The sequence below is a fragment of the Pelecanus crispus genome, chromosome 5 (assembly GCF_030463565.1).
Source record: "Pelecanus crispus isolate bPelCri1 chromosome 5, bPelCri1.pri, whole genome shotgun sequence".
Lineage (NCBI taxonomy): Eukaryota > Metazoa > Chordata > Aves > Pelecaniformes > Pelecanidae > Pelecanus > Pelecanus crispus.
Genome location: NC_134647.1, coordinates 24,483,735 through 24,499,131, shown reverse-complemented (window position 1 = coordinate 24,499,131; position 15,397 = coordinate 24,483,735). Strand labels below are relative to the sequence as shown.

The following is a 15,397-nucleotide window of genomic DNA, read 5'->3' as shown; positions in this document are numbered from 1 at the left end:
CTCTCTCTCTTTTTAATTCTTTCTTGTAGGGTCACAATTTCATAAACATGTGAAACATTTCCCTTAGCATTCTGCTAATGCTCTATCAAATTCCACATTTGACAATCTACTGAATAAGTTAAAAGATAAGCTTTCTTTTTGGTCATCTGGGAAAAGTAAATTGAAATATAGGGAAATCAGAAGTAAAATTATTATGTTTATTGCTGGAGTAGCTAATATGGTGAATGAACATGATTATTACTGGTGTCTTGTGTGGGCTCTTCAAGGATGCATCTAGTGAATTGTAATGTCATCTTTACTAACAGTATACTTCCAAATGCCCAGAGCTATACTTAAGTGCTTGACTAAGTGAATATTCATTTGCCTAGCCATGTTGAAAATTGCAGTATTTTGAGGATTAACACTTAGATTATGTCCTTCTCTGTCAACTGAAAGATTTTTTGATACAATTTTACTAAATGCCATTAGTTGATAAAATAGCAATCATGTTTTCACAATCACTCCAATTATTTAAATGCATAAAAATCAGCACAGCACCTAAGCCTTACTGAAAATTCAGTAAAGAAAAGGAATCTAGATTTTATCACATCAAATTAACCAGAGAAGATGATGGATGAAAAGGTAGCTTTCAGAGGAGTGTTTCAGCACATCCTATAGGAGCTTTGCTATACAAAATATCTTCAAATATTTCACTTCCAATAAGCTTCCAGCCTAGAGGATTTGGAGTCATTGCATGAAAAACATAAAGGGGACGTTTCAGCCTGTAAGCATCACAAACTCGATCCATGAGTTTTTCGAATATTACTTCGTGCACCAGGGGGAGCTCCTGCAACTCTTTAGCACAATAGAAACCTAAAGACAATACAGGGAACATAATGGAAATAAAGCATGAGAGAGATTTCAGAAAAAAGACATATTCTTCACCCAATAGCAAGAACGACTGTATGAATTTGCACAACATAATCTGCTTATATCTTCTGTGTTCAGTATGGTTCCCTCAGTACAAAGGAGATGAAGAAGCACTCTCCCCCTTTCAGGATGCGTGCTTTCCATCAAGAAGGCACAAATGTATGTAGGTTTTAAACAGTCAAAAGGATTAAGTTGTACAAAAAGAAAGCTAGCATGGTTTTTGAGGTGAGATGTTGTTTTAATTGAGCGTGTCACAGGAAAAAAATACGTGAGCAGGTAATCAAAGTCTGTACCATGATAAACACAAAGAATTGAAGTCCGTACCGTAACAAGCACGGATAAGAGGACTTCATTAACACTGCTCGGTCAGCCTCCATTCTTGAAATTCTCTGCTTTTGAGCACTTAACTTTTCAGCCTTCCTTTCAAGCAGAATTTTTTTTGTGCAGTTTCTTGAGGATGTGGGGGTTCTTTTAGCAAACTGCAATATGGAGATTCCATTATGGAAAACAACACAGAACTTCAGCTTGGATCATTAGCAGGGTTAGGACTTTCTAACTATGAACTACCTGAATAAATAGAATAATTGTTATTAACCACAGATTTCTATTCTTTCTGTGGATCGTTCCTCTTTTAGGCACAGCATCCACAGTTTGCAAAGGAGTTTAAGACATCTATCAATAGCAGAAAAAAGCATTCAGCGCCGCACTCCACAGAAGAGATTCATGCTCTAGATGGGTCTGTCCTCTGTTCTTACCCACATTAACTCCTGTGTCCCTACAACTCATTTCTGCAATGCCCTCTTCTTTAAAACTAATATATATCTTATGTCTCCAGAGAAGAATAGGCTATTTCTTTACTAATTTCCTACTTGGGCACCAGTAGAGAGTATAAAAGCACAGGGGAAAGAACTGTGGTTTTCAGTGAGTGTCTGGCTTCATAATAATCAAAATGTTGCTCTAGCAACTAGAGTGAGTGATTGTGAGAAAACCCACACCGTTAAGCATCGACACAGGAATGCCCAAGCAGCCCAGGACCAACGACGAACAGTGTGGTAATTCTGCACAGGCAGTGCGCACAGCCTGTGTGCACAAGCTTGCAGTTACACTGTAATGAGCCTCTAGTGAGTAGGTTTGAACTGAGATTTTTCAAGGCTTAACAATACGGCTTATTTTGTAGGGGGTCGCAAATGGCACTCCTTATGCCAGAACAAGCCCCAAATGTTGAGCTCCTAGTCCAAAGGACAGGATTGCTAGTGTATCACTGGGAAAAGCCATTTAATATGTGCTATGTATTTTCCCCCAACCTCAATGTCAGAGAGGTTTGATCCATTTCAATTTAAAAATCAGCCAGAAGCATACTCTCAGCATGGCAAATTCAGCGTAAACAGTGAAAAAGTGGCCAAATTGTAAGAACAGGATCTTGTAGCGGGAAGCACCATGCAACCCTGCTGCCAGCTCTGCTGGTAATGTATGAAAACAGACCCACTACCTATTCTGTCTGCACGCTGGAACCCGACCTCCCCTGCGTTCTAAGTACTCTTCTGTATCTTTTCCAAAAATGTATTTGAAATTATTATTGATTTTGTCATTTTCACTTTAGGGTTATATTCATCTCACAGATCCAGTTATATCCAACTCTACCCCATGAGAATTTTCGAAAACTAGAGCTAGAGAGACCAGTGTACAGATATTAGACTAACTAGTTAAAAAGACCGAAGCTGTGTTATTTTCCCTTACATAAGACAGCTTTAAATTGACTTTGTTTCCGTTCCCCAAAATATAACTGAGGACAGTAGCATACTCTGTCTCAGTATTTTATGCTCAATTTAACTGCTATATTGCATTAAATGATGTGCAATAATGTAACCCTAAATGCAAATGAATTTGTGTTTGGTAAAAGAAAATCTCTTTGCTGCCCTCTCCAAATAGAATTTTTTTATAGATTTTAATGAGCTAGGAAAACCAAACATCCCCATATGGTGAGAAAATTTCAAGGCATGTATTAAAAGAAAAATCTTGTGTTACTCATCAAAAACTAATAGATGTGACAGAAGAAAAAAATTAAGCTATGAAGATGAAACTCAAACAATTAGCAAATATGGAAAACCATTTATTACAGTGCTTGTAAAAGACTCAGCACAGGCTAGAAGAGAAAAACAGGCACTTCATATTTTAAGAGTGGAATACATTAAATTTCATTTGAAGCAAATTATTTATAGTTATAAACTTCTCTCAGAAATTAAAATAACACACATACTCCCCAAAATAAATGCATCATTATGATCAGAACTACTGAAGACGTTATCTCCTTCTGTCTAAGAGTGTAATGTTTTCTTACCATATGAAGATTTTGAGGAACTTCCTCTGAATCTCATAAAGTTCCTCACTCAGTCTTTTTCTGAACATTACAGAGTAGCTTGCAGGCCTCTCTGAGCTGTATTTGCTGCCAGTCCCACAGGCATCATTCTGGCAATCTAATGATATAAAATAGTCCAAAGATGCCCTGCAAACACTTCCCTTTCCCTGGATGAATGCCCCTCCCTGATGCAGTAGCCATTCACCCTAAAATAAGCTAAATATATAAAATCTACAAACACAGGGCTGTTTTCTGGTACCCTGTTATTTTGTATTTTGAATAGCTGGCAACAATTCTGGGAATTTGGCCCTGCAACCCCAGTACCTCCCTGATCATTCAATACTGACTGCAGGGCATGAAGATCGACATGTTGCGTAAGCACTGTAACAGTTGTACCGTTCAAAATTGCAGGAACGAAGCTTGCTTGCAGTAAACAAAATACTCGCGTATTTATCTCTGCTGCACTTACCTTTCACTTAACATAATTAAAGAGAACCATGGCCATATGGCAAAAACACAGAACTAGGATTCATGAACCACTTCTATGCTGTGTAGGTTCTTCTGCCACATTTGTCATGGGACTGTCTCAGCTCCTTCAGGATGAAACAAGGTGACAAGCATCTGTCACATATTTACTCTCTCATCTTCTCTCCACAGAAGTGGGAGGAAGAAGGATGGCTGTTTTATATATGTGTCTTGGAAAGGAAGTTAATCTGGTTTGCAAAGGACCTTACTCCTGCAAAAGTCATTGAACAGTTTGAGCCTGCCTCAGCCAAGTTCTGTCTCCTACCCAGGTGAACATTACTTTGTGCGGGAAGAGTCCTGTTGTGCTAGAAAAGCCCAGCTATTGGCAGCAGTATTAATCACTCAACTTTGCTCAGTTTCTAAAATACTTTGTACCGGAACGTGTATACCACCCTTAGCTGAGCATCACTGCCCGTTACTGGGGGGATATCACCTTCTAGGAAAGACAGATGTTTTTACCTTGTTACCTCTATTTCTTGCCTCTACCTGCTTCAGAAAATCCAACACATATTTCAGTTTAGATTCTACACCTGGGGCTTTCTTTCACTGAGAGGTCAAGCAAGACCCTTGATCTGGCTTAACTCCAAGCATAGCACTGAAATGCCAACATCTTAGAGAAGCACTGAGACTTAACTCATAACTGTTTGTCAAATGCTTACAGAATGAAAGGTGCTATCTAAATATCTAAGGATTATTACTCAATGCATGGAAAAATGTTTATTTTCATACAGGATAAGGCTGTGTCAGGAAGTGGTATAGCATTAGTGAATAAGACTCTAGAAAAAGGAACTGCATACTGTTACATTTATACATTTAATAAAGGCTGAATGTGACAATTAAGAAAGGTCAGTACCCTTGAGGAAGCAGGACAGACAGACAGGGAGAGGTGGAAGTAGTTATTTTCGCATTAAGGAAACACGCTAAAATATTCATTGTCTTTATCTGCTGTCAAGATATGTTTTTTGTGTAACAAAAATACCTTTAACCTTTTAAAGACATCACACAAATGTATCCAATTAAACTCTTATGTCCGTAAAGAAGACATCCAAGCATCTGTTTATTACTAACTTTTCTACTCCCACCATAAAAAAATCTAAGTTATTAATCTTTACAGCAATGCCTGATACTATTTCTTCCCACTATTATAATTACTTTAAACTCAGCATAGAAATATTCATGAGTTCTTTCATGCGGGTCCTCATCTGGTGAGACTGAAGGCACAGAACTATTTTACAAAGGGGAACAGGGACGTAAAGCTGCTCTCTGAACACAGGAGAAAATTCACCCTGAGCAAAGGTCCAGAACAATGTCTATGCATCAGTTAAGACTCAGTTAAGCCTTAAAATGGGATTTAATTATGAATTTTATGATCCATTGGCTATGGACTGGTCTTGTCACAGTGCTGCTTTTCTTTATCCTCAGCATCTTTCTGACAAAGATAGGACAACCAGATTGTTACACAAACTTCAGCAGCAGTACACTTTCTAATGATGTTGATCCTGAACCAGTTGCTTTCTCCAGTTACATGATACAATGTCTAAAGCATCCTTCTAATTTCTATACTGTACTCACATGCATCACCACATGCTTTTGCATCACCACATGCTTTGCATTTGCACCTGGTTCTTTTCAATTTAATGCTGTACTTTTGCATTTTTCATTACCAAATTCCCCCACCCCATCAAAAAACAAAGGCAAAACTAGGTGGGACTTACCTTACTACAATTTTTAGAAACTTGGCAAAGTGCACTACTTGACATACTCTCCTTATCTGGCATTCCTAAAAAAAGAATACAGAAAATAAATACGTACTGTACATTTTTTAAGTAACAGTGGAGATACTTATCAATAGAATAGGGAATTGGAGGGGTCAATACTTTGATAACAAACACATTAATCTACGATTTTTTAAGAGCAAAACAGATTTATTCGGACAAAAGTTTTCTCTTGTGAACACAAAAAGGACAAAAAGCTAACTTGTATAAATACTATAAACAGCTTGCTAAATGTAGTACTTTCTCACAACTTAATATTTGAAGTATGCATACAGGAATTATTTATATTTTTTCATTTAACAGTATCTGTGTTTGAGTACCTGGAAGTCAAACGTGACATTGAGTTTGCACTAACTAGCATTGCTTTGCTATGCTATGCTATGCTACACTAAGCTATTGTTTCACAAATAGAACATATTGAACGCATAACATATGGGACAAAATTTGCAGATGCAATTGCTAGCCATCAGATATTGTCCTGGCTGGCATCTAAATAATCCTCTGGCAACTAAATAAAAGTACTGTGATTTACAGAAGTGATGAGTTCCAAAGGCTGCCCCTGGATTCATGTCTACAGCTCTACCCCACAGCTGACAGGTTCTCATGAGGCAGAGACATACCCAAATGTTAATTTAGCTATGTAACTAAGGTCAGAGAGCAGCATGTTTATTGCAGGCTGTCTGCCCAAGCACTAACCCAGGTTCCCAAGCAAGTTGTGTAGCCCTTCCTAAATAAGCCAGTTGGTTATATTTATTTTACTAGCTGGACTCATGGCCATGTTCCATGGAATTCACGTAACACCTACAACCAGATAAATGTTACATGACATTATACAGTATGCTTTAGTCAACAGGCCTGGCTCATAGCACAGATTACAGCTCTGTGTACACTTTTATGCAGCTGGGAATGCAGTTAGGCAAGTTCCAAAGTATTTCCTACTATATGCAGTTGTGCTGGTTTTGGCTGGGATAGAGTTAATTTTCTTCATAGTAGCTACTATGGGGCTACATTTGGATTTGTGCTGAAAACAGTGTTGATAACACAGGGATGTTTTAGTTATTGCTGAGCAGTGCTTACACAGAGTCAAGGCCTTTTCTGCTTCTCACCCCACCCCACCAGCGAGTAGGCTGGGGGTGCACAAGAAGCTGGGAGGGGACGCAGCCGGGACAGCTGAGCCCAACTGACCACAGGGATATCCCACACCGTATGATGTCATGCTCAGCATGTAAAGCCAGGGGAAGAAGGAAGGGGGGGAATGTTCGGAGTGATGGTGTTTGTCTCCCCAGGTAACCATTACGCATGATGGAGCCCTGCTTTCCTGGAGATGGCAGAACACCTGCCTGCCAATGGAAAGCAGTGAATGAATTCTTTGTTTTGCTTTGCTTGCATGCACGGCTTTTGCTTTACCTATTAAACTGTCTTTATCTTAACCCATGATTTTTCTCACTTTTACCCTTCCCATTCTCTCCCTCATCCTACCGGAGCGGGAGTGAGCGAGTGGCTGTGTGGTGCTTAGTTACCAGCTGGGGTTAAACCACAACGGTCCTTTTTTGGCATCCAACGTAGGGCTTGAAGGGTTCGAGATAACTACAGATTTGTTTGTAATGTGCTAGATGGAATTTATAGCTGTTATTGTTGTTTAGCTATTAATCGGCAGGCTTCTCTGCTTGCCATGGGGCTCGCTTGCCTTACTGTATATCAGAGTCTAGTGCTCATTAGTGGCTGCTTTTTGCTTTCGCTGCTTGCTGTACTGCTGTACTGCTTATCATCTTACTCTGCTGTGCCTGGGAACGTTTTGATAACAGCCATGGCGATGCGCATGGGCTGGCAGATGGCCAGGGCATCACTGCTGTTTCTCTGCTGCTGTACTGGACAGGCTAGAACACCAGTGTGAACTCGAGTCAAAGGGACTGTGACCTCTGGATGAGTCCACACGGGAGTAGGACACCCTGAAGCATCATGGATAAGCCCATGCTAGAGCAGCTACATCTCGAAGCATCTGTGGCCATAGTCATGTCTGTGCCGCAGCAGGTATACCTCGGAAGGGCTGTGGCCCAAGGAGTCCACGCTGGAGAAGGTACACCTCGAAGCACCTGTGGCAGTGGGTAATGTCCATGCTGCAGCAGGTACACCTTGAAACATCAGTGGCTGTGCATGAGGTCATGCTGGAGCACCTCAAAGCGTGTGGCCATGAATAAGCCCATGACAGAGCAGGTACACCCCTGGAGGGACTGCAGCCATGGATAGGGCCATGTTGGAGCAGGTTTACTTCTGCAGGGACTGTGGCTGTCGGTAAGGCCATGCTGGAGCAGGTGCACCTCAAAGTGACTGTGGCTGTGGGTAAGTCTATGCCGCAGCAGGTATACCCCTGGAGAGACTGTGGCTCATAGATAAGGCTCCACTTGGAGCAGGTACACCCCTAAGGGATTCCATTCTGTGGATAAGTCCAAGCCAGAGCAGGGGCAAGGGGAGGAGTTCATTGCAATGTTAAACCCTATGGTCTGGTCCAAAGGGGCCAGGGGAGATTGTAATGGAAATACCTTTAAATTGTTGTAACCCATTATTTGAGTTGCATGTTATAGGAACTACTATAGCAGGAACCACCTGAACTAGTGGAGGACAAGCCTTACAAGAAGCAGTGCAACTGCAGCAGTGACCCAACCTGAGCTGGCTTTGGTGACCAGTAACTCCATGCAACACACCACCTCTCCTGTCCTAAGTGAGGACAGGATGGAGCCCAAAGTCATAGACTAAATTAAAACTAAATATGGACTAAGTCATAATACCAAACTGAATTTAAATTCCAACACCCAAAATCAGAGGACTTTCATCTTCCCCTTTCTTCTCTTTTCTCTTTTTTCTCATACTTACTGTCATTGTTGGAGCCGGTTTCCATAACACCATAAGGAGGAGTGAGAAGTCCAGACATATACTGTCGATATTTCTGAAAGACAGCGATAGCACATTCAGCCAGGTACAGATGTATAAAGCTATTCAATGGATGATGTGGTATTTGCATTTGTGTGTCTGCTGCCTCGTGCTTCACATGCACACAAGCAATCTGAAGCAGTCAAACATGTCTTTACTCCTAATGTTACAAGGCCTGCTTTCTTGACTGGAGCACACTGCCTTTCTTTTATCAAAAGTTGTGCTAAAACAGTTCCCTCCATCTTCCCCAAAGCATGACTTTGAGGGTTCTAATAAACCAATACTCTACTTAGTTGTGTGATTTCCCATAAAGGCTGTCTTAAAGCTCATTTGAAATTACACTGCTCAGCTGAACTCAAGCTAGAAAGCTATTTTATTGTAGGGATGGAAACGGAGACAAGGCTGTTAACTAAGGATTCATGAGAATCATGTACCACTACAATTTTGGTGTCAGATTTGAAATATACACGATTTAGTGCAAAAACTCTAAACATTTAATTCCAACACACTAAGTTTGATTTTCAGAAACTACAAGGTTATGAAACACACAAACACAGCACCTCATGTTATGTATACATGCACACAAAAACTGTATTATCAGATGAACCTTTGTAACTGTAAAAATAATGTCCATCATACCACCGTAAACTACATAATTGTAACTGATGAGAGTAACTGGTATTTTTCTTCAGTGAATGCTGGTGACATGATCAATAAGATTCAAAGCTCTGTCTAGGGCTTAAGAAATTCACAGAAGCTAAAAAATAACACCAAAGGAAAAAAATGTCCTTTTATCAAATACAAATCATTCAATGAATGTGAGACATTTTTGGTTTCAATCATACTATATTACTGTCATGCTTAAGGGTAAACAATTATAATTCCCTTTCGGAACTGTCAGAAAACAATCCTGTGCAACAGGGATGCTGATGATCAGCATAAACAAAATGTGTCATGCAGTCCTTAGGGTGTGCAGTGAGCTGAACGTGAACCAACCAGCTGAAATTCACATAGGTTTCAACTAAGCACACATCATAATCGAGACAGAAAACTTCCCTCATAGTACAATTTTAATTTATAAGTTTTATCCTTTGCTCTGTGGAGCTGTTGGATGTATTCACTTTTAAAACGTTGTCTGCTGGATTTTACCAGATGCTTAAATTATCCTTTTAACTTTTTTTTTCCTTGGAAATAGATATGAAAATATCATCAATTCTAGCACTAAAGACTGAATGTCTTCATTCTAAATAATAACAAAAGCCACAAAGATTACATTAATCTTAATAATCCAATCCTATTTTTAGACAAGCTATTACATCCTAAAGCTTAGTAATGTATTATTTAAATCTCACCCATAATCCAGCTGAAAACTCATAGGAGCAAAACTATGTTATATCCCTGATCAGTCACACGAAATAAATGCTACTTCATTTGAGGATAAAACTCTCCTATTTTCTTTCCCAAACCATTTACTTTCCCATACTCTGCATCCAGTCCTATGCCTGGAACTCAGTGAGAGGAAGAACATATAATTATTTTCTCAGTTCAACTAGTAAACCACACACATAAAACAAGGGAAAAACTCATTTTGGTTGGCCAAATGGAAAAAAGGAAAGCATGTCACAAGAGGTTGAAGTAACATTTTATCCAAACAGTAGGTAAGCGTTTTGTTCTACCTTCTACTGAATTTGGTCTTGGAATGTGATTTAGAAATGGAAAATTGAAATGTTTTATTTGGGATATGATAAAATCAAATTTTATAAGTTTTTTTCTTTTGTTCTTCCTCACCGTTCAGATGATATCCATTTCTTTGTTCTGTTTTTCCCAAAATAGCACTTTCCCAGAAATACATTATTAGTCCACCTTGATAAGGAATTTGAATTGTAGGAAGACAGTAATTTTCTCTTTTATTTCCTATACCATGTTCACAGTCATCATACACTGTATGGCAGTTTCCCTTCTGATTAACTCTTTAATATTTTTCCTGATTTGAGGGCCTAGCTTAACAAAAATACCTGCAGGTAGAATAAGCCAGAGTTGCATATAACATTTAAAAGGAGGCACCTTAACCCCATTCAGCCCCACCTCATGCTCAGGATGCCAAAGTCCACTGGGAACAAAAGCACAGGCTGCCCAGGACTTCAACTCTGTCATCTTCCACATGAAGGTCCCACCCTGCCGTGGCATGAGTCTACTTATGAGTCTGATACAGCAAGCCCAGTGAACAGCACTGCCTGTGAAGCAATTCAGGCACCATTACCAGAAGAGGCACTAATTCAAGGCATGCCCTCAGAAAGCTCAGTTGTTCAGACTTCTCCAGGGGACCAACTGCATAAAAGAAACTACCTTCTATATCTGGGTATCTGGAGGGAAGGCTGATATGACTGCCTACACACGGTCTCCCATGAAGATACCTCGATGGGGTGCAGGCTGACATAGGAGCCTAAAATTGTGTCACTGCATCAATCAAATTAAATGTCAAGGGACACTTATTTGTCAAGAAGTCAGGGAAACACTGTTTGCTGGGAAACCTAAATATCCACAGAGATGTAAATAACTGCATAAAGATTCACAGTATCAGATGGAGTAATGAAGTTCCAGGCATGAGATCTCTCAAAGCTGAGATAATGAGGAAAATACAATACTGACTGTGAGACCCATCTTGTTACCGTAATGTCCGTAAATGAAAAGAAAATGCAATAAGTTAAATTGTACTGGTAGGTGGCATTTAAAATCACCCTGAAGATTAACAGACTAAATATTTACAAAAGGCTTTTGAAAATGTATTCCACTGGTGGTATGAACTCTGGAAAGGCTTTCCTGATGAAAGACAACAACAGCTATCAAATCATCATAAGCTTGTTTATTACCAGAAGTCTTCAAGTTCTGTAAATCCAACATGACAGCAGGTTTTAAAACTACACTCAGTGACCTATTCACTCTGTCTTCAGATTTCTACCAATTTATAAACTCTGTCAAGCAACAGCTTAAAGATCAGACACTTCCTGCATTTAGTCTGACAGCACGAGTAATAAAGATGGTATTTTTTCTTCCAGTTACTGACCACCTCATACTTGTGCAGTGGTGAAAATTAACACGACCTTTTCAGCCACTGCTGTAGCCTAAACCACAGAAGAGTGCTGACAAGGAACAGCTGGGGATGGGAGAAAAGGAGGAGAGAGAATCACACACTTGCCTTACTGGGGAGGTGCTGTGGGTGAATTTTCATACCAACAGTTTTTAAGGCCACTCGTTGTCAGGCTTTTCAGTGTGTTCCTTCACATGGTCTTATTTAGACTTTATTTGCAGTTAGCTGCAGTTACTTTCAAAGGTTTTCATGGCTACAGTAGATTTTCTTCTACTCTGTGAACATAATTTGGTATATTTTTATATGCTAATGTTTAGAAAGGCAATTACTATAATGCTGATGCAAGCTACCTTTAAATTTCTCTACAAATTTTTCTAGTGTACATAAGGTATATAAAATATGTCTTTGTAGTCAGTCCCTCTCTTCTGCTGCAAGTACTGAAGAGCTAATACCTGTTTAAAGGGAAAGAAGGAGCAAAAAAGGGATCTGTACAATACAAACACTCCAAAACAAGCCAGGCAGATGTGAAGAAAATAGATGAGCCTTTGTTGTCTTCCACATGCATTGCGTAGCAAAACCACAGCACTCTTAACAGGAAAGACTCAGGACTGATGAAGAGAAGACTCCTGGGTATAAAGCTTTGAACATAGGTTTCACACCAGATACTCCCCCAAGTGCAGCAGTTCTCCAGTCAGCAAAGAGTTACCTGATGGGCTGTGTAATAAGGACCCAGGTAGTGATGGTCTGTAGCACTAGGGAGTCACATCAAGCTTCTGACACTTCCCCATCCCAAGGTAAACCTACATGAGTGGCTGGAAAGCTGCCTGGCGGAAAAGGACCTGGGGTGTTGGTAGACAGCCGGCTGAACATGAGCCAGCAGTGTGCCCAGGTGGCCAAGAAGGCCAACAGCATCCTGGCTTGTATCAGGAAGAGTGTGGCCAGCAGGACTAGGGAAGTGATTGTCCCCCTGTACTCGGCGCTGGTGAGGCCGCACCTTGAATACCTGTGTTCAGTTCTGGGCCCCTCAGTACAAGAAGGACATTGAGGTGCTGGAGCGTGTCCAGAGAAGGGCAACGAAGCTGGTGAAGGGTCTGGAGCACAGGCCTTATGAGGAGTGGCTGAGGGAACTGGGGTTGTTTAGCCTGGAGAAGAGGAGGCTGAGGGGAGACCTTATTGCTCTCTACAACTACCTGAAAGGAGGTTGTAGTGAGGTGGGTGTTGGTCTCTTCTCCCAAGTAACAAGTGATAGGATGAGAGGAAATGGGCTTAAGCTGTGCCAGGGGAGGTTTAGGTTGGAAATGAGGAAAAATTTCTTTACGGAAAGGGTGGTCAAGAATTGGAACAGGCTGCCCAGAGAGGTGGTGGAGTCCCCATCCCTGGAAGTGTTCAAAAAACGGGTAGATGTGGCACTTGGGGACATGGTTTAGTCTAGTCTACCCTTGATTGGCTTAGAGTAGACTTGGTAGTGTGGGTTAATGGTTGGACTGGATGATCTTAAAGGTCTTTTCCAACCTAAACGATTCTATGATTCTATGTGGCCAGATACTAGGAAGTGAGTGTCATGTAACATCAGAGGTTTTGTAGACCACAACAAGTGCTTGGTGGAATCCATGGTCTCTCTCTCTTCCTCCTCCTCCTTCTCCCCCCCTCACAATCTCAACCCACAGTGCTGCTTCTGACCAGATGCACTTCTGCTGCCTCCTACTCTGCCTACCACTGGCAGCAGAGAAGGTGACAAGGCGGAGCCTGCATTACTTGCAAATACAAGTAATGCGAAGTAATTCATTTCAGTTGTAGAAATCCTAGGCCAAACATCAAGGTGCCCTTTCCACACACGCTTTTCAAAACCTTGTGTAACTATTTTATTAGATGCTGTTATTTTGACTGTTACCTGAGTTCTGCTATCCTCCTGTACTAGCTGTCCATACTCCTGTAATGGTTTCTCTTAGGGAATATATGCTGTAGCTTGACAGTGTGGGCCAGCTTCTCTATTTTCTTTTGACAATAAATAATTGATCACTGCTGCTCTCAGTACAACTCTGTTCTTCCTCTAAGTGGGCTGCACCAGTCATACCATTTTGGCGATGAACCACTCACAAGGGTGTGTCACCCCCACGGTGCATTGTTTCTTCTTCTCTTTTCTACAGAGCAATAAGGAGAGATGTGAAAGAGCCCCTGAAGATCTCTGGATCCTTTTTCACCCACCAAACCAAGCAGAGATTGCTGTCTCAAAGTCTAGATCTTTGCCTTTAGATCTGATGCTCCAAAGATTGCTCTTCACTGCACTAACTGACAGGTAAAATCTCAGGTCATCTGCCTGCTATCTGTGTTTTCCAACAAAAAGTGCCTAATGTTCTTACAAAATTTCACAAAAAAATAACTGAAAATCATATTCATAGTTGTTTTTTACCCAAATCTTGTTACAAAGGGGAAACCAAACACACTTACTATTGCCCCACAGCATGTGCTGAGACCCACAGAAGACTCTGGCATAATTCTGATTTCAGATACTGCCTTCTTAGTACATTTACAAATAAGTAACCGTATTTCTTCTAAGCAAGCTCAATCAGAAAATTTCCATATATTTCAGGTCAATGCCACTTAACTGGACATCACAAAAAGGACCTGATCCATGGCTGTTTAACATCGGACAGTAAATCACTGCTTGAAGCTGGTGCTTCACTCTAGAACACCAAGTATCCTGTGTATTACTAAATACTTGCCTTTGTCATTCACAGAATATATATATTCACTGTTACTCACAGTATAGGTAAGAGAACAGAACTGAGGTATTTCTAAAGGAAAGGATAAATACAAACTAGGAAAAAATAATGCTACAATAGCAAAAACATATCTTTATGTATTGTGGAAAAATAGAAAATAAACCATGTGAAGATCTTACCACGACTTACTGAACAGAGACTGTTTTGTGCACGTCAGTCTATCAAGTCATTAAAATGAGATAGACAAGGCCTGAAATAGCAGAAGTGAAGTACCATTCAGTCATATTTAGCTAAAATAAATACAGGAAATGCCTGTACTGAAATTGCTGAATCCTGATCCCAGAATTAGTACAGTTTATATAACAGCAGATGAATCTGCATCTTTTCCATTTATTTACCTATTTACCATCTTCTGAATGTTTCTGCATGGCTCTAATCAACTATGCTTTAGATTTTATTTGATCTCTTTGTTTTGGAGGCATATATTTTCCTGTCACATTCCCACTTAAATCAATTTATCGTGCTTGAAAAGCTCTGTGCGCAGAATTTGCTTGATCACAGAATCCCCTTGAGTTTTAGTCGAAAAGAAAAATGCACCCAGCTCCCTGAAATCATGCCAAATAGCAGACTTGGCTACCAGATAGAAACCCAAAGATAAGACTGCACTGCAAAAAATCAAATCCAAGGAAATTAGAGCATGAGCAGTGATTAAACAAATTACACAGCCTATTCTGCTCCATCTAATTTAAATATAGAAATGACATCATGCAGCCCTCCGATTCTGTCTCCTAGAGGAATCCACTCAGGAAATGCAGTTGGGTGGAGACAGGACTTGGTTGGGAGGGGTGGGAAAGATTGCATATACTTAAAAGAGGACAAAGAAAATACGTAAAGAAGAACAAACAGTCCATTTGATTTATGTGTTTTCTTTTACTACACTTGTGTAACCATAGAATAGCTAATGTATTTATAGGAAAAACATATAACAATTTAACTGCCTTTAATGTCAAGTTCAAGTTTTCAAAAGTGGCTGAAAAAGAGCATTATACAATTCCATATTTACTTTTTCACAGTGATATCTGTGTTGAATTTG

The 15,397-nt window shown here is 40.2% G+C and overlaps 1 protein-coding gene across 1 annotated transcript in view; it reads right to left on the bottom strand.

The window, feature by feature from the left end:
* The window catches only part of RAPGEF4 (Rap guanine nucleotide exchange factor 4), a 161,036-nt gene that overhangs the window by 74,785 nt on the left and 70,854 nt on the right, over positions 1-15,397 (bottom strand). The window contains exons 5-6 of the mRNA XM_075710086.1: positions 8,437-8,509; positions 5,506-5,570 (exon numbers count right to left, since the gene is read on the bottom strand). Of these exons, the coding sequence (XP_075566201.1) occupies positions 5,506-5,570; positions 8,437-8,509 (138 nt within the window). The remainder of the gene's footprint in view (positions 1-5,505; positions 5,571-8,436; positions 8,510-15,397) is intronic.